We start from the raw sequence: 25,297 nt of genomic DNA, 5'->3' as shown, positions 1-25,297 counted from the left end.
TTTCACAGACTAATTAAAAACTTGCAGTCCACTGGAGAAAAAGATCATTTCCTGGTTCATCTTTGTCCTCCACAATACACCACCTCAACATGGCACATGAGATAGTAGGTGTGCAATGAGAGCTGAATGACTAGGACAAGCAAAGGGGCATAAGAATGAAGGGCCTCTTTTGATGCCAAAGAGAAAGAACTTGGACAGGTATTTCACATCATAGGAAATAGAAACAGTAAAAACTGCAAATTTAGAACAATAATTAGGGACCATTAATTTAACCAACATAAAGTTTAGTAAGACATCTTTGTGTTGACCTGTGAAACTATAAATAGTTGTTGCCAGATCTTTCAAAAGCAGTTTGGCTGTAATAGGAAGTGCAATAAGGGTGTTTATACCCTTTAATCTAGCAAAACAATCATCTGAATTTATTCAGCAAACTATTTTAAAACAGAGAAACTATACTTACAAATGGACATAGCATTGTTATTTATACAAGCAAATGATAAAGTTCTAGAATTCAATAGGCTCTCAAATTGCCATTAAAATAATAACTACTAAAACTAATAATATGAAATCCTTGTGAAATATTGCTGGGTTTAAAAAAAGAAAAAAAAGTTGAATGTATATAATGGTTATAAAGTGTGTATTCAAGCTCTCCTTTTAGAAAAGCAAAAAGTCAGGATGCTAGATCCAGGCTGGCAGATTGTGGGAGGGATGCTGGCTGGCCTGGCGGGATTGGCTCACTGGCCTGAAAGCCACCCATGAGTGATTGGGAGAGAGGTCATGCAGGGCCAAAGGGACCAGGAGTGCATTCCAGGGACTAGGAAAGAGACAGCATCCAGATATAAGTCATGGGAAGATATGGTACCCAGATCATAACGATGGTATCCTAACCAGTCTCCCTGCATCCACTGTTTCAGGATGCTTTTGAGAAAAGAGAAGCATCTTTAATTTCAAGAAGATACTTATAAATTAGGACTCCACAACAGAGAGCATTGCAGTGTTCTCTTTATTGCCTGGTTTCTGTCACCCTCTGGTATTTCATTTTCTTTTTTCCCCCCCTTTTTTTAAAAAGATTATTTATTTATTTATTTTTAGAAAGGAAAGGGAGGGAGAGAGAGAGAGAGAGAGAAACATCAATGTGCAGTTGCTGGGGGTCATGGCCAGCAACCCAGGCATGTACCCTGACTGGGAATCGAACCTGCGACACTTTGGTTCGCAGCCCGCTCTCAATCCACTGAGCTATGCCAGCCAGGGCTTGATATTTTATTTTCTAACTTGAAAGTTAAATAAACTCCATGTTTTTGGCTGGAACATCCCTTTGAGAATATGATGAGAGCTGTGGCCTTTTCCCCCTAAAAAATCTACCTATGCACATAGAAAGCTTTGCATACAATTCCAAGGGTCCCCTCTGCAAGCCTATCTATAAATCTCTCTAAGAGATCAATGCCTCCAATTAAGGCTCCAGATAAGTTTATCCCCAGGGTGTCTTCTACTCCACGTTAGATCCTTGAAGGCCAAGCCTGCTTTTTTCACTCTGCACCTTAGCGTGTAGTAGTGCCTCGTGCACAGTAGTTACACAGTCTTGTTAAATGAATCAATGATGGATATGTTGTGTTCTCATTTGGTTTTATTTCAGGTCATAGTGATAGAACCTTTCTATGACTGCTATGAGCCCATGGTGAGAATGGCCGGAGGAACACCTGTTTTTATTTCTTTAAGATCTGTAAGTTCGCCAGTACCATTCACATGCTTTAAGAAATTTTGAAAATACCAATTACTTTGTTGACAATAACATTTCTACCTTAATTACATTTTGGTATGTAATATATTATCTCTACTTTGACAGAAGTTAGTCAACGACTATGTTAAGAGGGGCACTTTTATTGCTTTATCACATGTTTGCCATGTATGTCTGTTACATTAGCATCCACATACATGTAGCACTGTCTTTCGTGTTCATGTGTCTCCCCCACTGACTCAGCACTGCCAGGTAGAGCCCACTTCGGACTCACGTTTATAGCACTGCTCCCCAGTGCAGAGGGATGCTGGGTGCTCAGTAAATGCTTGTTGAGTTCTGAACGAAGTGACTTTTTCTTGTTCTACTGTTACCTTTAGCAATGTAATAAAGTATAGTACCATTGTCTTTTTTAAAAATCATATTAAAATAAGTAATACACTAAGGTGACTCCTAGAATTTCCTTAGTCTTATAGTATGAGACATGTTAACCATGGTTATACCTGTCCCCTTTGAAAGAATATAGGCATCTTAACAACTATTAGTATTGACAAAGTTCATTTTTGTATTTAACAGGTGTGAGCATGAGACTCAAGTCCTCTTGGGCTGTTAAGGCTTAGTTATTTTTGTTTATTTTTTTCTTAATCATTTATTCAGTTATATTTGCCACACTTTTCTCTAATTTTTTATTTGTTATTTATTTATAAAACAGCAAACATGATTTAATTTAACTAAATCACATCTTCATTCTTCATCCTTAGAAACGTGTTGATGGGAAAAAGTGGTCCAGTTCTGACTGGACATTGGATCCTGAAGAACTGGCCAGTAAATTTAATTCCAAAACCAAAGCTATTATACTAAATTCTCCACATAACCCCTTTGGCAAAGTAAGTGAGTTTTATAAACTCTTTACATCGTTTTCTGATCCAGCATTTGCTCACACATTGAGTAATAATTGCTATGCTCTTGTTTATTTAATATGTACAGGTGTACACCAAAGAGGAACTCCAAGTAATTGCCGACCTTTGCATCAAATATGACACGCTCTGCATCAGTGATGAGGTTTATGAATGGCTTGTGTATACTGGAAATAAGCATTTAAAAATAGGTACTGATCATTACATGGAGTCACAAATGTGTTTGGGCGTGTGTGGGACAACTATTGGAAAAGACCCCAGAACAGCTTTAAAATAATCTTTGTGATGTGTATCTGTCTGTGTCAGTACTTAAAAATGAGATTTGAATAAATGGTGCTCAAGTGAGTTAATGAACTGAAGATTGAAGGCCTAATAGTACGAACTTAAGGGAGGAGCTTTTGTAATCACACCATGAAGCTATGAAACCAGAGCAGTGGTGTTGTAGGTCGGAATCAGGCTCTTCCATGGGACGACGAGGAAAGCACTCCAAGGATCCATGCACCAGAGGTTGTGACGTGGCAAGGTTTATTCAGGTGGGAAAAGAAGCTGCCCCTGGGTTTCTGATTTCACATCTCCCTTTGTCCCACCATGGAAAAGGTCCAGTCTTGTCTTCAACTGGGGCAGCACAAAAGCCAGTGTCCAGAGTTGCAGATTCATACTAGAGCTTAGCCCATTTTGCGCCCACACCATCTGCTGTGGGTCCCGACAGCTGCTGGACCCACATGGTCACGTGCTCCTGGGCGAGAGGGAGCATGAACACCCAGGGCGAGTATGGTACCTGTGGGCTAGAGAAAGAGAGGCTGAGAAAGCTTCTTGGTTCCCCTGGGATTATATTAGCTTGGGTTTGGGATGGACTAGGTAGGTAGTTTTTCAAAGGAACCAATCAACTCCCCAAGATTTCACAAACATTTGATAAGTTTACACTCCTTCATTAGAATGATAGGCCTTTTTGGTCAAGCACCTCTACCTGCACCCCCACACCCCACCATTCGGTATCCAAGTCGGGGAGGGAGGAGTGTTAATCCCCTTGGCAGAGCAGTGCTGTAAGCCCCTGGGGTGTGAAGCTGTAGCTTCCTGGTGAAGCAAACAGGCTTATGCTCCCCAGTTTATTAAACTCAATGTCTAATTTTCTTTGCCCCTCTTTCCTTTGTTACTAATTAGATAAAATGAGCAGTAATATTAGTACTGCCTGTATCATTAGCTTCCATCAAGAATCCAGCTATAACTTGGTCCATAAGACACAGGAGCTTACTTGTTCTTGAACTGGACTTTCTCCTCAGAGAAAGTTGCTGAAATGTCAGGTCAACAGGAGGAGATTACAGGGACAGTAAACTGTTATTGCCTTGGCCATTGCCTAGGCTTTTGCCACTATTTCCAGGCCATCTCACAAAAGTCATGTTGCCTTCCAGGGTAACCCACCTTTATATCAGCTATTTGCACTTGCCCCTCCTGTGCCTGCAGGTGCTTTTCCCCCAGATGGACACAGAGCTCAGTCTCTCCCCTCCCTCGGGTCTTTATTCAGGTGTCCATTTTTATGACCACAGTTACACCTCTCCTTCCAGCATTTGCTTTGTCCTTTTTCTGCTCTGTTTTGTTATTTTTTTTCCTTTGTAACAAATATCAGGATCTATATATTTTACATCTAACCTGCAAGAAGGAAGGGGTTTTAGTTTGTTTTGGTCTCCTCTGAATTCTCAGTCCCCAGAATAGGGTGTTGCACATGGTAGATGATCAAAAACTAATTGTTGAATAAATGAACGGGAGGTGTGAAAAGGCTAAGGGAAGGATAACTAAAATCACTGTGGCAGGAACCAATACATTTAAAAAAAAAATGAGTGCACCTACATGTAAATGGCTGCTGCCAGCGTGATGATTATCCACACTGTGCATTGCAAATTGTTGTAGAGACACAGGGGAGACAGCAAGTATTTAAGGGGCTCAACAAAGGAATGGGCAAAAGACAGAATTAGCTAGGCAAAAAAATAGGTAGAAAATTTCCATCAGACAATCTGATGGGTACTAAGGCAAAAAAAGCCTGAAAGAGCAAGGTAAACTTAGAAAAATAATTGGTTTATAGAGGTGTGTTGTAGTAGCTGATAGATGTGAAAGTGGAAAAGTAGGGTGATTCTGAAGGACATTGCATATGAAAATGGAGTCTAACTTTGTTGAGGAATGTTAAAGACAAAACAGCCTTTCCAAGTGAGAGGCAACAAGCTTTATAGAGGTCAGTATGGATAGCTACACTGGAATTCTTATTCAGGAGAAAGCCCAAATAATGTTCTGATTAAGACACAAAAGCAATGAGTATTTATGAGAAAGGGAAGGGGGATAATTACATCAATAGAAGAGAGGAATTTCTATTGGTGCATATAACATGTTAATTTTAAACAATGTTTTAATTTTCAGTCCAGCAGTCTTAATATCTGCTTTCTTGTTACCTTTGCAAACAGATTTTTAGGACACCAGTTTGCTTAGTCCCCGTCCAAAGGTTACTTTGCCCTGTTTTAACATCCAAAGATTTGAGGCAGGAGACATGCAAGGTAGTTTCTCTGGCAGGGCAGCTCTGGCTGCATTTACACGTGTTGTTTACAGGAGGTCAGTGGTGCTGAAGTTTATTTTAGTGGTAGAGCACCTCAAAGCCTTGATATTTGCATCATGAAATAGTGATAGCATTCCATCCTGAAACTAGAAAAAATTTTCCTGACAGAAATGCAGTAATTAGAAGTCAATATAAAAATCACAATTCTGTGCGTAGTTTTTCTCAACAAAGAGCTATTGAAATAAACACATCTGAGTTTTTCAGATTTTGCCATTAGTAATCACTTACTAAATGCTCATTTGTTTCACCATTAAGAGCATTCATTATTAGATGAGTGGCAGCGTTTATCTTAAGTGCTTAAGAAAATTTTGTGGAGGATAATTTAGTTGATCTTTTTAAATTCTATACATTAATTTGATCACCAGAGAGAGTACCAGTGAGCACACTTTGAGAACTACTGCACAAGGTGTGACAACGCAGGAGAATTGATTACATGATTGGATATGTTTCATGAAGGTAAGAACCAGCTGCAGGTGAGGTCTCAAGCAAATCAGATGCCCTGGCAGTGGAGATGATATTGCAAGCTGTTTACAATGAGAAACTGAGGCACAGAGTACATCAGTAGAAGGCGGGAAGGGAAGAAGCCAGTATGACTCTGAGAGCGCCGGCCTGGCCCCTCAGCAGTGATGAGACCCTTACCCAGAGACAGAGATGTGGAGAGGAGGAGCAGATCTGCGGGGAAGAGCTGAGCCAAGGAAATTCCGGTTGCTTGTGCTTCCGTCTTGTTAAATTTCAGTGTCTGTGAGACACAAAAGTCTGAAAACAGCTGAAATTACAGGCTTGATGGTCAAGAGGAAATTATGAGGGAGAACGTATAAAGAGAGTAGAAGGCCAGAGGTTTTCAAGGCGTGGTGCCTGAAGGCAGTAAACTATGGTTCTGCGAAACACTGCATCAGAGTTCACCTCCACGTGTCTTGTGGATGACGTGCCTCTGTCTTGGGTCGTTTGAACTATTCCCCAGTGGAAAATCAGGCCAATATGGACAATTAATTTTTTGGTGTTTTTTACATTAAATTTTATTAAATTACTATGTATTTTAAAATATTTTAAATTCATTTGATTTATTTAAAATAGTTAAATATTTTTAATAAAATAACTTTAATTGATTGAATTATTCTGTTACATTTATTACATTCTTTTAGATTAAGCACAGAGGGAGAAGCATCTATCTATAATGAATAAATATGATTTTACATTCTACCTACAGCATATGTTCATGCCTGTGCAAAAATGACTCAGAGCTTTAGAGTTTTAGTTAGCTCAGTTTACCAATATTCTTTCCCAAAGTTTACTTTAATAATCTTGAAATTATTTGTAAGCCTGTATCATATTTAAACCTTGTTATATTGTAAGCCCTTCATGGTAACAGTGTAACGGATAATATCATTTACAAGAGATAGCAAGACCCATATTTTTAAGTCAGATTCTTTAGTTGTTATAACAGCCCATAAAGTTAAAACAAGAAAAAAATGAATTCACTGTTTCATTATTTAGAGAATGCAATTTGGTTGCATGAAAACTTATTCTGTCAAATAGAGTGGCCTTTGTTACATGAAAGAAGATACAAAACAATCTGTAGAGTGCAATAGTAGTTCTTTAATATAATACAGTACAGCCCTTCCAGCCACACATCATGAAATTAGCATCATCTTCCTGTTGTCACAGAGGCAGTTTTCCCTGGTGTGGTGCTCTTCATCATGCCTCTAATCTCCTCCTGACTTTATCGAAGCCTAAGTCGCCTGTGAATAACTGTTACAGCTTGGGTGGCTGATTTAAGGACCATCGTGGGTCATAAGTGAGGAGTGCAAAGACCAGTTGCCTTTCAGATGTACTGCGAGCTGAAGTTACTGATACTGGGCATAGTTTTTAAGTAATCAGACCTACCAATATGTTTCTTTTACTCCAGGTCACTGTGGTCACAGCACTGTGATCACACATTCTGCCTGTCTGTTCACATCAACTTCTGTGGCTCCCCAAATCTCTGAGACTGAGAGGATATGAACATCTGGGTGCTTCAAAATTACTTCAGACCCTTTCTGCTAAAATAGTAGAATTTGTTCTATTAGATCAGATTCTTGACTCAAATAGTATCTCTAAGTTTCAATAAGAAAGCTTTTAGTCAACAAAAGAAACCTCTCTTATAGAAGAGGTTTCTAATACACTGGTATTTGTATACTAATCCATTGATATTTGGAAAATTAGTATAAAATTCTTTGCAAGCTATTTATCTGCTCAGCTTACATCCATTTTATTTTGCTCAAGTAACCATCAACAAATTGGTCTTTCTTAAAATATTAAATTAGATTTGATAGTTTGTGCCTGAAGCCTACATTTGACATGAGTACTTTAAATTTCTTTCATATGTAACTTACCGTGAAAACATTTTAGGATTGTATTAGTTTCTCTGGGTAATTTTTATTTTCAAAGATGTTATTTCCAAATATTGTTCTTACTAATAGGCCTTTCTGATTTTGGATATGTATTATTACTTGGAAGGGAGTGATCCTCTGCATTATACAGAGTCAAACAGGAGAGTGGCACATGGGACGTGGTGTTCTTTTGGAATACTTTGGAAGTCGAGAAATGTCTCAGAATGTGAAGGGATATAATTATTTATATCAAATATTAGAATATTCCTTCTTCGAATGGACCCTCTGAATATTTTCCCCACTTATCTTTTCAGGTTTTTTTTATACTCCACAAAGAATATAATTATAACTTTTTGGTTTATACAGTTTTTGTACCTTTACAAATATTGTCAGGTGCTTCATGATAGACTGAAATTATGTATACATTCATTTTGGAAATTTCTTTAGCTACCTTACATTTTAGTGAGCACTTGACTTGCTTGTCAGAAGATTACTTTAAGCAAACAGCTTGCCCCCTCTCCCAGTATTTATTTTTGTGTGTGCCAACACTTTTAGAATGATACGAGAGCATCTCTTTTATCTACTGTACCTCCAAAAACCAAGTGAAAAACTTGTGGGATTGCATGTAAAGAACTTCACAACTGAATTATGTGAGGAATCCAAAAGGCAGTGTTGTAGGTAGCATTCTCAGAGGATTACAGAGAAATAATGTACCACTGTCCAGCAAAAGATATAAACTCTTGCATTTTATACCTCCAAGACTTTGTTTTACACATTCCCTTTGCCCCAAATTTACCTTTCTTTCCCCTTCCCTGCATGGCAGACATCTTCCAAGTCTCTGCTTGAGCATCCCACCCCTGCTACCTTCCATCCTTGCATAATCCTCCTGTAATAGCCAGTCGCTATTACAGTGTCTCATGGCATTGCAAGTATTGCCTTCCTCATCTCCCACCCCCACTAGACATTAAGCTCCATGAAGATATGAACTGTATCTTTCTCATCTTGGCTCCTCTAGGCTTAGCTTAGTCCCTGGTGCCTGATCATTACTAATAAATGTTTAACAAATGGATGGATAAATGATTTTATTAAAGATACAAATCAACTTGAAAGCTTTCCCAGTTGTTGCTCATTATTCATGGAATCTATATTTGTGAATGCACCTACTCACCTACAGATAAAATATATCTGTAACCCCAAAGTCACTGTAGTGCTTCTTTCTCAGACATCTGCAGAGGGGTGAAAAATTTGTTACCCGATATGCATGTTCCCCATTGGGGTCAACAGGGCAACCCTCTGCCTTCTTGCTTTAGCTCGTACTATAAGTGAGTGTCCTTCTAATGGTGACTTTGCTGCTTAGAGTGTCTTCTATGTGTGGGACTGAAGTACTGTCTAATGTTTCTAAGTGCAGGAAGGCTGCTGTGCATTACAGAGGAAATACTTGGCATTAGATAAGCTCCTCTGAGGCACAGGTTCTAGTGCTCTTGGCCATGGGGATCCTAGGGGCTGACATCTAAAAGGTGTGGAGCTTCTTTCAGGGTGAAAAAAAGTTCTAAAGTTGATTATGGTGATGGTTGCCCAACTCTGTGGGTATGCTAAAAACATTGCTTTGCACACTTTAAATGAGTGAATTATATGATGGGGGATTTATATCTCAATAAAGTTGTTAGCAGAACATATATATATGCACACACATGCACAAGCGCACACAGATTGCTGGGCCCCACCTCCTGAGTTCTTGACTCAGTAGGTCTGTGATACAGTCCAAGAATTTGCCTTTCTTATAAATTCCCCAGTGTATTGACATTGCTGGCGTAGGCCAGGACAGAGGTGAACTAAATGGTAGCCAGAATCACAACAAAGATATGCCACAGAATGCTTGCCTTGACCACACAGCCACTGCCAGCACTGAGTGCTGGGTGCCACAGCCTGTGTGGCCGCCACATTGAACCAGCCCTGAACACTGCCTACTGGCACCTCTGCCACTCCCGCCCCTGGAAATCATGTTGCTACTTAAAATTATTCAATACATTACCTATTATTTTGGGACAATATTACAGTGTTTACAAACATTGCAGCATTTTCAACTATGCTTGAGTTCAAGTAGCATTATCTTTTTAAAAACCTATTGAAGCCCTGCCTGTTGTGGCTTAGTGGATTAAGTGCCAACCTGTGGTCTCCAGTTCCATCCCACTCAGGGCACATGCCTGGGTTGCAGGTGTGCAAGAAGCAAATGATTGATGTTTTTCTCCCTCTCTTTGTCCTTCCCATCTCTCTAAAAATAAATAAATAAAATCTTTTTTAAAAAACCTATTGAAATAACTTTACTGATTACACTATGATACATTTGGTTTTAGATTGTACCAAATGTAGATTGACTGAAAGCGATTATTTAAATTTATTTTGTGTCTGTTCAGCCACTTTTCCAGGTATGTGGGAGAGAACAATAACCATAGGAAGTGCTGGGAAGACTTTCAGTGTGACTGGCTGGAAGGTAAGACAAAGAATTTAATTGCTTAAAAACAAGCATGTACAACTTCCTTCTTATAATAAGAATTTAATTGCTTAAAAACAAGTGTGTAACTTCCTTCTTGTAGAGTTTTTGTATATTAAATGCGCATGTAGTTCATTTACACAGGTGTTTATACTTGCTGATCTTTTGCTTATTATTTACTCGTTCCACTTTCATGGCCTTTATTTTCTCTGAGAATTAATCATTTCTTTAAAAGTAAGAAAACTAGGTAATTTTTCATTTTACAAGTAACCAACTAATGACACTTTTTCTTGACAAAGAATGTTCAGATTGCTGCAGTTAGTATAAGAGGAGAACAAATAATGAAAGCAGTATTTTGGCACTTACGCTATGTGCCGGGTTTAGTGCTGAACCTGTACTGGTTCCCTCCATCCTCATAACCGCACTAGGAGGTGGCACAATCTGTTACCTCCATCTTGCAGACAGTAAAACCAAAGTACAGAGATCTTAGGGAACCTGCCTCAGGTCCCACTGCTAATACGTTCAAGGCAGGGGACACAGGCTGGCGTGTAAGTCCCTGCCCTGAACCACTGCGTTCTGACCCACGATTTATCAGGTTGAAACTCAATTATCTTCAAATCTGGCCTTCTAACCATGGCTGAGAAGCAGGGATTATCAAAAATGAGGCCTGCAGACCCATAATGGAAGATCCCTCAGGCCCTCATTCAGAGTTACTTTAATCTGCATGTAATTGAAACAAGCTTTGGTGCCGTTTCTCACAGCTTCAGAGCATCACAAGCAGCGAACTAACAGGGAAGAAGATAATGATTGCAGGTACCTTCTGAGAGCAGAGTTTAGTGACTCCAATTGGCAACTTTTACACAAAAAGAAGTGTTGAAATAATTCTAAAACTGAACTCCCTTCATAATATGAACACTTTAGAATTGAATATATTTAATCATTGCATTAAGCTTACATACTCTAACAGATTTGGTACATACGATTAGATTGATATTTGCTTTTATCTTTGTCTTCTTCAGCTTGGCTGGTCCATTGGTCCTAATCACTTAATAAAACACTTACAGACAGTTCAACAAAACAGCATTTATACCTGTGCAACTCCTTTACAGGTAGGTGTTACAGTAACTTGGGGGTTGAAGCGTGGTCTTTGGTGAAGGTGTTATGTTTCTGTTGTGTGTTTGAGTTGCTTGGTTCTCTCCTTCATGCCCTCGCTGAGTAGAGCTTCTAGTATAATTTGGGAATTTAGGAGCAGACTTGGGAATTAAAATAGCAATTTTAATTGCTATTAAAAATAGTTTGTTTTTTTTTTAAATATTAATACATCAAGTCTTAACTTCAAATACTCCTCCTTTTCTGGTGGGTTTAAAAAGCACTATAAAGTCTCCAGAGGACAGTGGCAGCACCAAGCCAAATGAGAGATGTGCGTGTGCTGTGAAGCAGCACTCTCTCTCCTGGGAAGTTGCTCTGTAACTATTATCTGCATGTGTAAGAAGCCCTGTGTGCACAGCCATTTACTGCAGGAGAGAGGGGAAAGTTATTGTCCATCTGCAGGCAGTTGGTTTAAGTAAACCATGATCTATCTATCTAAACATTTAAATAGTATGGGACTGTATTAGTGTCCTATTTCTCTGTAACACATTACCACAAACTTAATGGCTTAAAGCAACACAAATTTTGTATCTTACAGTTCCGGGGGTCAGCAGCTGAAATGCATTTGTCAGGGCTAAAAGCAGGGTGCCAGCATGGCCACGTCCCTTCTGGAGGCTCTAAGGCAGGGTCCGGTCCTTGTCCTTCCCAGCTTCCAGGGGCTGCCTGCATCCTTGGCGCGGGGTCACCTCACTCCAGCCTCTGCTTGCGTCAGCACACCTCCCCGCCCCCCCAACCAGCTTTCCGTTAGAAGAACCCTTGTCATTGCATTAGAGCCCAGATATTCCAAAATGATCTCTCCATCTCAAGATCCTTAACTTAAACACTAAGGTCACTTTACACAGGTCACTTTACCAGACGAGGTAACGTATCAGCAGGTCCTGGGTATTAAGACATGGACATCTTTGGGGGCCATTATTCTGACACCATGGGTGTTTAAAAATTAACATTAGAGAAAGGGGAATAGTGAGGAAGCTCTATAATTACTGATATGAAAACATTTCCAGAATATAATGTAAAGTACAAAAGCAAGATACAGAGCAGTGTATATTTATGCTACATTCTGTATAAGAAAGGGGAAAACTATTTGCTTAAATGTTCTTAAAGGATCTCTGGAAGGATCCAAAATGAAACTAGCAATAGTGGCTATTTGTAGGAGTAAGGGGAACAGGTGAAATTAATGGATAGGGACAGGGGTGGGTGAAAGAAATTTTAAGGTATATTTTTCTATATTTCTCTTTTTAAAAATATTTATAAAGTATCATCACTCTATAAATAATCAGAACACTGAAAAAAATTTATTTTTCTGGAAAGCAGTTAAAAGGCCAAAGAATGAAATATGTAGTCACTCTAAAGTAATACCATGATAAAGGCTAGTTCTGACATTTGCTTTTATTATATAGTATTAAACTCATTTTATCCTTTGACAATAAATCCATTCTTTTAATCAACCAATATTCACTGAGTATGGAAAACAAGCAGATAAGATTCCTGCCCTCATGGACCTTATAGCACAATGGGGAGGCATAGATAATAAATAAATATTTTAATAATATATTTCAGATGTTGATGGATGCAATGGAGAAAAATAAAGAAGGGAGGAAAGATATGAAGTGCCAAGGCGGAAATATACAACTCTAAGTATAAGTGCAAAGGCCCTGGGGTGGGCAGTCTGGTTGTGCACATCAGTGAAATGAAAAGCACCGAGGCTGAAACAGGGTGATCAGGGGAGAAGGGCAGGAGGAAGTAAGTCAGAGAGGCAGCTGGAGGCCAGATGAAGAAGGGGTGTGTTCGTCAGGGTGAAGACTGAGTGACATAGGTAGCCACTGGAGAGTTTAGAGCACAGGAGTGACATGATCTAACTTGTGTTATCAAGGGGACTCTGGCTGCTTGGCTGAGTTAGAAGAATGCTGACATGATGAAGGAGAGAGATAGTGATGGACTGAACCAGTATGGGGATGGTAGAAGTGGTGAAAAGTGACTGTGTTCTGAATATTTTTTTGAAGGCAGATGCTGATGGATTACATGTGGGTTATGAGAAAAAGAGAAGAGCCCAGAATAATTCTACAGTGAGGACATATGTTTATCTCCTGGGCTTTGAGTTTTCTAGGGTAGGATCTCCTGCTGTAGGGAATAAATGTTACTGAGGAAAAGAAAGATTCGGCTAAGAATCTGGAACACCTTTTTGAGAACCACCTTACTGTCCATTCCAGCTAAGTGGCCTGTTTATTTTTCCATTTCTTCAAAAAACCATGTTTGGAAACTGGCCCAAGTTTTCAGCAGAACCACACATTCCTAGGCTGAAGCAACCTATGTTTATTTATCCAAGGTTTTTTAGTACTGGGGAATCACTACCATTAATCCTTTTTTTCTGCTGAATTCTTTTGGCATGCAGTCTTCTCCAATTTAGCCCTTCCCTGTCTCTCAGTGTCGTCTTTTGCCAGGCTCCCTCTCCTGCTGCCTACCTGCAGCCATGCTAGACTTCTCTCATTCTTCCAGAAAATCAAATGATACCCTATTTTATTCATGCAATTGTTTCCTGTCTCATCTCTCCCCCTGCCCTCACCAAGACACACTAATCAGAGGCTTCGTGAAGGCAAAGACCACGTTTATCTTGTTTATCATTGTAGCGCCAGCATTTATCACAGTGCCGGTTTTAACATACTCAGTTCATTTACTAAGTAATTGAATGTATCCTCTACTTCTTGATATCTCTTGATTGTGATTAATTTCCTTAAAATTTGGCCACTTTGCTCTGCCTTTCTATCTCCTAACTATCCCAAGTTCTTGGTTAGTTGCTTGGATCTCCTGGTTTGCTCTGAGAACCAGTATTTCTAAGTTGTGCCAGTTCACACGTGCCCACCAAGCTTCCCCATTCCTGCTTGGATAAGTCCGTGTTCTTTTTGTGCGCCCTCATTTAGACAAGTGACTTGTTCCTGACCTTTTGCCCTCTCAGGCACCTGCCTAATAGCATTGGCTTTTCTCTGGGCCCAACTTCACCCTTACGTTGTCTGACTTTCCTGAAGTAAGGTAGAGAAGTCACTGGCATGCCCCAGAAACCCATTTCTAATACCTGTGGCACTTAGACCCTCTCCCTGGAATACAAATGATTAGAACAGGGATTTGCACACCTGTGAGGAATGACACAGAGGGTCAGCTTTCATTTCCATGGCATCCTCCAAGGTAAGGGGGAAAGGCTGGCCAGGTCCTCATTTCTCTCCTCATCTTTTAGACTTAGGTGTAACAGTCATTCTGCAGCTTACCTCAGAACAGAATAACATGATCTCTTCATTTCCAAGTGTGTCATCTTCACACAATACCGCTTTTTCAGTTTGAGTTTCCACGGCTTATTCTCAGTTCTTCACATTGCATTTAATCATTGACTTGCAACTGATTCCTCCATTAATCTATAGAGCTTAGCATAGATTCACAGGAATTCAGCTGTAATTCCCTGAATGACTGTTTTGTCAATAATATTGTTACTCAGTATTTATTTATTATACCAATAAACTCCATAATAAATAACATTTCCATATTTCCTTTTCACGTTCTTTAATCTTAAAATACAGGAAGCCTTGGCTCGAGCATTTTGGATTGATATCAAGCGTTTGAGTGACCCAGAGTGTTACTTTAATTCGTTGCCAAAGGAGTTAGAAGTAAAAAGAGATCGGATGGTACAGTTACTTGAAAGCGTTGGCCTGAAACCCATAGTTCCTGATGGGGGCTACTTCATCATTGCTGATGTGTCTTTGCTAGGTTTGTAAAGGCTTTTATTATTGCAAATACATGGAAACTTCGTGTGTGAAGTTCTGTCAGAATTATGGAGAAAAATTGGTGTCGAAGCCATATCAGCATTTTATCTATGAAAAAAATGTATTTTCACAATGTCAGTGTTTTCCTACAGTCATCTGTACTTTCAAGTCCTTGACCTGAGTTGTGAGTGCTGTTACACAGTTGTTTTAGGTGTTCTACTAAACATTGACTTTGCTGTTATCTTGTTCTAATGTGTGACTTAATACACAGGTTCATGAAATAATATAGGTGCCCTGTGTCCCTTTGAGTAAAATTTTAGTTTTCTTTTTACTTGAGAAAAATAAGATTTCTAGACTGTTGATGCCATCAGGGAACATTTGCCACTTTAGAATATATTTGAAATGAACTGAAGAAGGAAAATCATATTTATTGAGGGTCTACTACATGCCTATCACTTTCAAACAGCCTTTTGAAGAAGACGCCATTAGCTCCACTTTTAAAAACATGAACATTTAAAAAGTTTTAAACAACTGGCCTGAAGTCACACAGCTAGATTCCAAATGATTTTGTTTCCAAAAAGCGACAGTCCAGTATATTGCCCAAAGTTGTTGTATGTGTCCTGACATGCCATGCAAATGTAAAGTTAGAAACATGCTAACATTTTATATGTAACTTATTTTTCTTCAAAAAAGTATAACATTAGTAATAGTCAATTTAAAAGCATAATTTATTCAGACAGAAATTATAGCCATTCTAAATACTTTTAAATGTTGTAAGTTTTTTTATTTCAATGAAACTATATGCCACTGAACTTAAAAGCCTTTTGTTTGTACCAAATTCTATAAAGCTGGAAAATCTTGATTTTATAATAAAACAATGATTATCATTATTTCTTCATTTGTTGGGAGGGAAGCAGAGGCCATGCTGACCAGAGAGTCTTGCTGTCTTATTGCCAGAGAGCTGTATTTGTCAGGCTCCTAAGCTTCATTTTTATTTAAAACCCCTTACAGTGTTGTATACTCTGAGGCTTGGAAATTAGTTTTTTTTCTATTGGGTCTAAATGTTCAGCTTATTTCATGAAATGATAAAAAGGAATAGCACAGTTTTCATTGCTTGTATTTTTGCTTTTAAATTGAAAATCCAAAAGATTTTCAACACAAATTACTTTGTTTGAAAGAAATTGACTTATACTTTATCTGCTTTCCAAAAGAATTTGAGCTAACTCACATTAAAAGTCTTTTATGCAATAATATATAAACAGAAATGTTTATAATAGAAAATCATTATTATATAGGAGGGGAGGAAGCAAATATTTCCGTCACATAGGTTTATTTAGTATTGTAATTAGCATTTACTTGGCAAAGGCAAAGCGAAAACTAGAATTAGTTACATAATTGTTGAATAAAAGGAAGCTGAACAGCTTTTTAGATAAGAATAATTCTTCCCTGGAACCCAAATTTTCCAGATAGTAAATACTAAAAGGAATTCATCATATTGTGACATTAAACATCAAAAGGACAATGATGCAACTTTTGCTTGGGTTATTCCATTAGGCTCTTAAATAGTTTCCCATTTTATCTTTAGTCAATCTATTCTCAGACAGTACTAGTTTAGGTCTTAGGTCTTGAAATAGTGTGGTTGTACTAAGAGCAGAAAGGATTTGGGTTAGAAACGTTTTGTATTGATGGAAAAAAGAGAATTCCATTTTTATCATCCCCCTTCACCTGTGGGAGAAAATGTAATGTCTCTAAAACTCTTCTACATATGAAGACAAGTTCATTTCATTTTACTTTTTCATCTGTTCAGACTAATTTGAATGTAAAAGTTCTTCCATGTACTAGAGGTTGGTCCCACCATTTACTAAAGATAAAAGGAAGCAACAAACTCATTTGATGGTAGCTTGAAAATAAAAATAAATATAAAGTTAATGAACATAGTATATAGTTACTTCCCTTTAAAATGGATAGCAGTGGCTAACTGATTAATATTTGTGAGCACTTATGATACAGTTGATCTTATGCTGAGGACTTTATGAATGTTACATTCTCGCTAAAGCCCTATGAGATATAATGGTGTCATTACATCTTCATTGGCAGGTGAGAAAGATGAAATAGAGAATCAACTAATAAATAGCAGAGCTGGGCTCTGAGCCCAGAGATCCATGTTCTAACGGGGGAGCTTGTCTTTGTTCTGCTATACTCAGCAACTTCCCAGACCAGTGAGTTTCATCCTAGAACTAAAAAAGGAGACATTTGATTAGAAGACAAAAGAACAAATAGAGTATTACAGTTGTTTTAGTGAGAATAATAAGGTCCAAAATTATAGAGGAGATAGTGGGAATACAATGGCTAATTTTTATTTTCATAGGTTACTTAAATACCCTAATGCTATTATAATATGTTTCAAACTTAAACCTTTAATAAATATTTTATTTAGTTTCTTTGAGGATCTCTGACTCAAGTATTCAAAAGAAATGGTTTTGAACTTTCTTATAACTATAAAATCTTTAGACTTGTATTTATTCTCTTCTTCCCTTTTAAGGACCATAGCAATAAATTCACCTTTTCTAAGCTTTATAACAATAAATGAGTAGTACAGCTAGTGTCAATTACAGTTGGTTAAAATCCTCTTTTTCTAACTCTATTGCAATAGGTAATCACTTCTTTCTCTGGGTTACCTTGGAATACACTACTTTTGTGAACTGGTCACAAGGAGTCTTCCAAAATACATAGTTAGACTCTAACTTTTCAAAGTGATCATTTTCATTAGAGCCAAACCTGAATTAAATACACATACATATACATAATTGGAATAACTTGAAATAGTAATTTAACTTCCTCATCTATAAAGTGAAGATTATAGCTTCCTTAGAATTGTGGGACAAATAAATGAGTGAATCATGTAACATGCTTAGCATATATAAGTGCTTAATAAATGGTAACATACTATTAGCATTATCATATGGAATTCTTACATTCTTAAAGCACAAGGGAGAATGGAAATAAAAATCATTAAATAAATACATAGTGAGATTTTTTTTTAAATATAGGTAAAACTTTCTTCAAGGTTTTTACACCAATAATTTGAAGAGACCCAGTAAATGTTTATATTTAGCAAATAAAAGAAACAAGTAACTGTCTAAATTTGCTTTAAGCAAAAATTTCAGTGATTACAGTAACCATCAATCTTAGTAGCTTTGGGCCATGCAAAAAGATCTCAGAGTACAAGTCCATTAAAGTTGAGACAATATGAAATCTAGGTTGCTGAAGCTGAATGCCAGAGAAATATCTAGTCTAGACCTTAAAGCAAGATTGGAGTAAGAGACAAAAATATGAATATTTATTTGAAGATTTTCTTCAAATTTAACATTTTTATTTTATTTTTTTAAAGATTTTATTTATTTATTTATTTTTAGAGAGGGAAGGGAGGGAGAAAGAGAGAGAGAGAGAAACATCAATGTGCGGTTGCTGGGGGTCATGCCCTGCAACCCAGGCATGTGCCCTGGCTGGGAATCGAACCTGTGACACTTTGGTTCACAGCCTGTGCTCAATCGACTGACCTACGCCAGCCAGGGCCCAAATTTAACATTTTTAAAAGCATAATATATGGAAGAAAGAGGTAAACAATAAGGATATCATTTGGAAGATCTACACAGACACTTTTTATAAATAAAGAGTAATATTAATTCATTCAACAAACAGGCTTTTTATTACTTATGTGCTAGACACTGACCTGGGAGTTGGGGGTGACAGACAGTAATGCAGACACTTCACCTTGTGGATGGCTTTTTGGAGATATGGGTGTTACTAATGAATACTCTTTAGACGTCCTTTCCTTAATAATGATCATAGAGTCTTGTGTTATTTGCAGACGGAGAGGGCACACTCTTCTTTCCTTCCCCTTTCCTGCTCTCTTCCAGTGCTAAGAGGTGTGCAAGTTCGTCTGTAGTACCTTGCTTCCCACCCCGCCATGTGCAATATGAGATGCCAGCAGATTTTTTTAATATCTTCTAAGGAAACTTTGAATTTTGACAAATTTAAATGAAATACATATTGCCTCAGATATAATACATAGGTTATCTAATTTTCATTGTTTTAGATGCAGATCTCTCTGATATGAAGAACAGCAATGAACCTTATGACTATAAATTTGTGAAATGGATGACTAAAAATAAGGTAATGTTTATTGGCCCTTACAACATTGTGCTGTATTTTATAGTTAATTTGTGAAGGAAAGCTGCTGACATGCTTTGGACAATGTTAACTTTTTTTGTTATATGATAGTCCATTTGGCTATTTGGAGGATTTTAACATAATTTTTGAGGGCAGGAGAATTGTGAATACTTAGAAGTATCAATTTTTTCTAATGTTTATGGTCCTAAAATTAGTATTTGAAGTGTAAGTACTTTTCTTATTTTATCTTCCTATTTACTTCTTAGAAACTCTCAGCCATCCCAGTTTCAGCATTCTGTAACAAAGAGACCAAATTACAGTTCGAGAAGTTTGTGCGATTTTGCTTCATTAAAGTAAGTTTTATGTTCTACTAAAAAACACACTTATAATGTTCTTCCTCCTTATTTATAAATCACCATTTTTTCTGTCGCTAGACATGATGTGCTTATAAGCAGTTTTTAAATTTTGTCTTGCTGCCATGATATTAACTGCCTACCAGAACAAATGTTGAGTTTACACTGTAATCAGACCTGTTACCATGTAACAATACAATGTCAGGCATGCAATAAAAAATTACTAGACATGTGAAGATACAGGAAATTGTGACCTGCCCTGGCTGGGTGGCTCAATTGGTTGGAGCATTGTCCTGTATATCAGAAAGGTTGTTGTTTTGATCCCTGGTCAAGACGTGTATGATAGGCAATCAATCAGTGTTTCTCTTTCTCTCTCTCTCTCTCTCTCTCTCTCTCACTCTCTCTCTCACCCTCTCAAATCAATTTTAAAAATATCCTCAGGTGGGTAAGGATTGAAAAAAGAAATTGTGACTTTTATTGTAAGAAAAAAGCAGTCAGTAGAAACAGATCCCATATGACTCAGATGTAGAAATTAGCAGAAAAGGACTTTGAAGCAGATATTATAAATAGGTTCAAGCAGTTAAAGGAAAATATGGTCATAGTGAGTGTGCAGATTAAAACTATTTTAAAAAATTGGGTGGAAATTTGAGAGCTGAAAGGTGATAACTGATGTGAAATGTATGTGGCTTAACATACAGAGCACTTGGGATGATGGGGAGGAAGGGTCCACTTGAATATAGAAATTATCCAATCTGAAGGACAGAGGGAAAATTATTTTTAAAAACTGAATAGAGCCTCAGATCTACGAAGCAATATCAAGTGACAATGTACATGTAATCGGAGTCTAAGAAAAAAAAGAGAAAATGTAGCAGAAAATATCTTTCAAGAAAGAATGGACAAAATTTTCCCAGATTTGGTATAAAGCAACTTATAGATCTGAAAGTTTAGTGAACCATAACAGGATTTTTAAAAAAAACCCACACCAAGACACACCATGATCAAACTGCTGAAAGCCAAATATAATGATAAGATTTTGAAAGCAGCTGAAGAATAGCTATATTTCACATGTACAAGAGCAGATATGAGTGTTGGCTAACTTTTTATTGGAAACAACAGAGACTAGAATACAATGAAATGGCATCTTCAAAATGGCACAATAAAAAAATAGACCAGCCCAGAATTCTATATCTAGGAAAGTATTCATTAAAACTGAAAATGAAGGTGGCGAGGGCTGGGCAGGTGGGCTGGGATAGGAGTAAAAGATAGAAAATTGTACAATAGAAACTTAAAAAATAATTAAAATAAAAATTTTTAAAAAACTGAAAATGATATATACACCACTGATATAAGAAGTTAAAAGAATTCATCATCAGATCTGTCAAAAAATCTGAATGTATTATTGCCATTTTTAGTGTGATTGCTACTGAGACAATCATTCTGATGTCAAGGCACGCTCTACACCAACACATTCACCTGTAAAGCTAGTCAGGTTGATGTAAACATTGTTTCCAACTTTTAGAAACAACCTATGGACTATGAAGGACTAATCCATAATAGAATATAAATGTTAACAACCTAACAATGTCAACATTTCATTGACTAAAGTGTTGTCAACTAAAGAAAGGGTAAGGCTGTTAAAATTCTCATCTTAACAGTGGATCTAGAAATAAAGGTATATTATTTGAATACAAATAGAACTAATAGGAGGAAAAATAACATTAGACTTCCAGTTTTAAAATGATAAACACAGCTCTTCTTTTCTCTCTTCATGGAAATTATTTTTATTTTCTTTAAGATTTTATTTATTTATTTTTAGAGAGGGGGTAAAGAGGGAGGAAGAGAGGGAGAGAAACATCAGTGTGTGGTTGCCTTCCATGTGCCCTCTACTGGGGACCTGGCCCGAAACCCAGGCATGTGCCCTGACTGAGAATCAAACCAGTGATCCTTTGGTTCACTGGCTGGCACTCAATCCACTGAGCCATTCCAGCCAGGGCATGGAAATTATTTTTAAAAAACAACTAGAATGATGCAAAACAACTTCGCAAATTCCTCATTACGATAAAGAGTTGCCAAAAACAGTGAAGGTAATGGTAGAAAGAAGACACCTAGAAAGGCTCCTGCTTCTACATCTTCAAATTACAGACAGAGCCATCAGGTTGCATAGTCATTGCTCAGAACAGTAGGAACAGCAAGTGTGCTGGCAGTGAGAATTTCTGCAGACCCTCGGGCATCGTGGAAGAGGCGGGGTAGAGACGCACAGGCATGCCATCTAGGACCTGTGTGAGGCAAGGTGAAAACGAGGTTCTGATTGGGCTATAAATTTGCTTATTCATCCTTGTCATTTTTGCTAAAAGCTGTTTTGAGACAATGTGGAAGAGCTAACATTAAATTGGAGGTAGCCAATTAACTTAGTTGAGAAGAATTACAGCCTAAAAGAACTCTACATCAATCATGTTACATTTCATGTGTGTGTAGGAGAATTTCTGCTCTCTTCTAGTGCTAGTCTGGCTCCTCCAGAGATTTGAAAAGTTCAGGGAAGATAGAGTAAGGTAATAGAAGAAAATGAAATGGTAGCTGTCTGAGCTCAGATAAAAAATTCAAGGGAAAAAAAGAAAGCTATTGGTAATTTATACTGAGATTGGAAACAGCCCAAAGAACACCAAATACTTCTGTAAGCACATTAAGGATAGAAAAGAGTGAGCAAAAAAGAAGTGAAAAAGATCAAAGAACTTTAAAATATTTGAAAAAATTATATGTGAAAGACAAATAAAATGCGTAGTCACTGAAAAAAAGCAGAACAAATGGAACCAGGAAAGAATTTTATAGCTTTGTCTTGAGAATGTTGGTTTCAAAAAACAAACAAATCTAAAAATTGGAAAGGAATGCCTTAGCTGAGGAAAAACTGTCACAGAACAATGAACACTGAGATATACCCTGTTTAATATATTAGATTTTAGGGGTAACGAAATAATTCTTTGGCATCTGGGCAAAAAGGCTAAGGCCTCCACGGGGCAGGATCCGAGCACCCGTGTGGACGCACCTCCTTTACACCAACGTTTAACATCAGAGACAGTGGGGCAGCGCTGAGAAGTCCCTCCGGAAAGTTGACACAGTGGAAAGACTACAAGTGAAAGGATGGCAAAACATGCCAAGAAAATGGAAATTAAAAAAACAGACTGTTAAGTTCTATATGACACTTTCATTGATTGAGAATGGGAGTATAATGTGTACTCTTTGATTTGTTTCTGTATTTATATATTAATTTGATTGTTTTCCTTATGGAGGTCTGCCTTTGCATTTGTACATTGGGAGTTCTTTTTACTTGAGATCACATATTGAGAGTAGGATGGACTTAGAGGGTACCATGCTAAGTGAAATAAGTCAGTCAGAGAAATACAAATACCATATGACTTCATTTATAGGTGGAATCTAAAGAACAAAGTATACAAACAAAACAGAAAGAGAATCATAGATATAGAGAACAGAGGGATTGTTGCCAGAGGGGAGGGTGGTTTGGGGACTGGGTGAAAAAGGCAAAGAGATCGAGAAGTACAGATTGGTGGTTACAAAGTACTCATGGGGGTGTACAGTACAGCACAGGAAGTACATCAATAATGCTGTAACAACTATGTTTGCTGCCAGGTGGGTACTGCAATATCAAGGGGTATACTTTGTATAAGATTGTCCAACCACTGTGCTGTACACCTGAAACTAATACAAAATAATATTGAATGTAAACTGCAGGTACAAATTTTTAATGTTTTTAACCTATAAAAAAAGTTGTAGATTTCTTTGACATCAGGGTAGTAGCAATAAAGTGCCCAGAACTGGAAGCCAGCATCATAAAACAGTATGAGGTAATGATTGGCATTGCACTTCCCTAGTTCCTTTACTATTGAACTCTCGTGAGGTTCATGCACTTTTCCAGCCAGAGAGCAATGGGGTATAGCATTACAATCATTGGTTTGTTTGATTTGCTATTGGGCTCCTTAAAGAGCTTGGGACCTGTGTACCCGGCTACCAAAGTGAGGGCAGGCACTGCCGACATCGTTTCTCAGGCTTTGTCAGTGCTCCTGCTGGGGTTATGGCTTAATATGGACAAGGCTTCCAGTGACTCAGTTTTCTGGGAAGGTGTGCCCCTTAAAGAATGCTCTGGGGCTCTGCCACACACGAAGGCCAAGGTCAGGCTGGACCCAGTTCAAGGTACCATGAGTTGGGGAGCACTTGGTTCCCAAATCACCACATGACTCTCCCTGATTAACGGACTATGGTATGCTTTTTATATTTAAGTTTTTACTTCATCTTGATTTATTTTGATATGTAACAATGATTATTTCATTTATTTACAGAAAGACAGTACACTGGATGCTGCTGAAGAAATCATCAAGGCATGGAGTAGACAGACGTCTTGATAAATGCAAACTTCTTTAATGTTTCTGTTAAATGACCTAGTATGGTATGGGTATTAGTACTGCCACTCACTGAATTGTGCAAAACAAATATTTCAGTACAAATGAAATTTAAAGAAATATTTCCATTGATTTTCTGAATAGGTTAATCCCTAACAATATTCCGGAGATTTGGATTTTTTTTCAGTTGAACTCTATTAAGATACCTCCCACTAGTATTTTATGAGAATCAATATAGCATTGGGATAAGAACTATGAGATGATGGTTTATGCCTAACCTCTCTGTGCTTCAGTTTCCTCATCGTAAAAGGGGAATAAAAAATAGCACCTACTTTATATGAAGTCTGTGAGTTGTGTGTAAGAATGAAATGGACTGAATGATGGAAAGCCTGGCAAACATACCCTCAACTAATACTAGCCAATTTTACTTCTTTACCACCTGTAAAAACTCTTCACCAGGTACATCCCCTTGACTCCATATTTTGGCTTTATCTACCCATTCACAGTTCCTTCCTTCATTTACTAATGACTAATTTGGCTCACAGTTTGGCCTCTATGCCAAGTACTGCCATTACCTGGGATGGCTCCAAGGTCCACGCGGATTACCGAGGCTTTTGGTACTTTGAACTCCTCATCTCTGGTGACGGTCACCTCCACCTCAGCCGCCCACTGCCTTGGCTACACCCTGAACCTTGCATCATCCTAGGCTGTTCCACTGTGGCGATAATAAATTAATCATCTCACACTGTAACCTCCTATCTACAATATCTTTGCTCCATCTATGTACCTCTGTCTCCTTCCCTCCTTTCAAAACATCACTTCTTTAAACTCAATAGACCAGTAATTTCAAATCTATTATTTCTCAAAAAATGGTCTATGGCCCTCTTACGTCTTAATCAACTAGGATCCTTGTTGAAAATATATTCTAGTCTTCACCTGAGACCTACTTAATAATTATTTCAGAATCTGGCCCTTTCCAGGTGATTTTCATATCTACTAAACTTTGATAACCACTGCTGTAATCTGTAGAATGCTCTATTTTATTCCTTTCAGTCCCCTTGTATCTTTACTCCCTCTGTCACCAGCTTCCATATTACCATCTACCATTTGGGCTGCTGAGAGCCCTGCTATAGCAGAAGGCACACCTGGGCAAGTTCCGACAACCATGAACGTACACCATTGATTTGGCTTCACTTAACTCTTCTGTAATCCCCTATGAGCTTTCTCTACCTCTTACTATAGCGGCAATTTCTCATGTTCTCCCATTTTCTGTAATAAAAATATCCAATCTTATCCATTCTAACACCTCAAAGCCTGCCACCACCAGTATAACTGATATCATCTCACACTTTTGTG

At 37.8% G+C, this 25,297-nt stretch overlaps 1 protein-coding gene across 4 annotated transcripts in view; it reads left to right on the top strand.

The window, feature by feature from the left end:
• KYAT3 (kynurenine aminotransferase 3) overlaps positions 1 to 24,692 on the top strand; it is a 77,849-nt gene extending 53,157 nt beyond the window's left edge. For all 4 annotated transcript variants that reach the window (XM_028512219.2, XM_036026383.1, XM_036026382.1 and 1 more), the window contains 9 exons: positions 1,634 to 1,720; positions 2,494 to 2,619; positions 2,720 to 2,840; positions 10,032 to 10,108; positions 11,128 to 11,217; positions 14,824 to 15,010; positions 19,106 to 19,182; positions 19,446 to 19,532; positions 23,882 to 24,692. In XM_028512219.2, coding sequence (XP_028368020.1) covers positions 1,634 to 1,720; positions 2,494 to 2,619; positions 2,720 to 2,840; positions 10,032 to 10,108; positions 11,128 to 11,217; positions 14,824 to 15,010; positions 19,106 to 19,182; positions 19,446 to 19,532; positions 23,882 to 23,944 — 915 coding nt within the window. In that variant the 3' untranslated portion in view covers positions 23,945 to 24,692. The remainder of the gene's footprint in view (positions 1 to 1,633; positions 1,721 to 2,493; positions 2,620 to 2,719; positions 2,841 to 10,031; positions 10,109 to 11,127; positions 11,218 to 14,823; positions 15,011 to 19,105; positions 19,183 to 19,445; positions 19,533 to 23,881) is intronic.
• The last annotated feature ends 605 nt before the right edge of the window (positions 24,693 to 25,297 follow it).

Source organism: Phyllostomus discolor, chromosome 5 (genome assembly GCF_004126475.2).
Source record: "Phyllostomus discolor isolate MPI-MPIP mPhyDis1 chromosome 5, mPhyDis1.pri.v3, whole genome shotgun sequence".
Lineage (NCBI taxonomy): Eukaryota > Metazoa > Chordata > Mammalia > Chiroptera > Phyllostomidae > Phyllostomus > Phyllostomus discolor.
The sequence above is the reverse complement of the archived record's forward strand: the minus strand, read 5'-3'. Positions and strand labels throughout refer to the sequence as shown.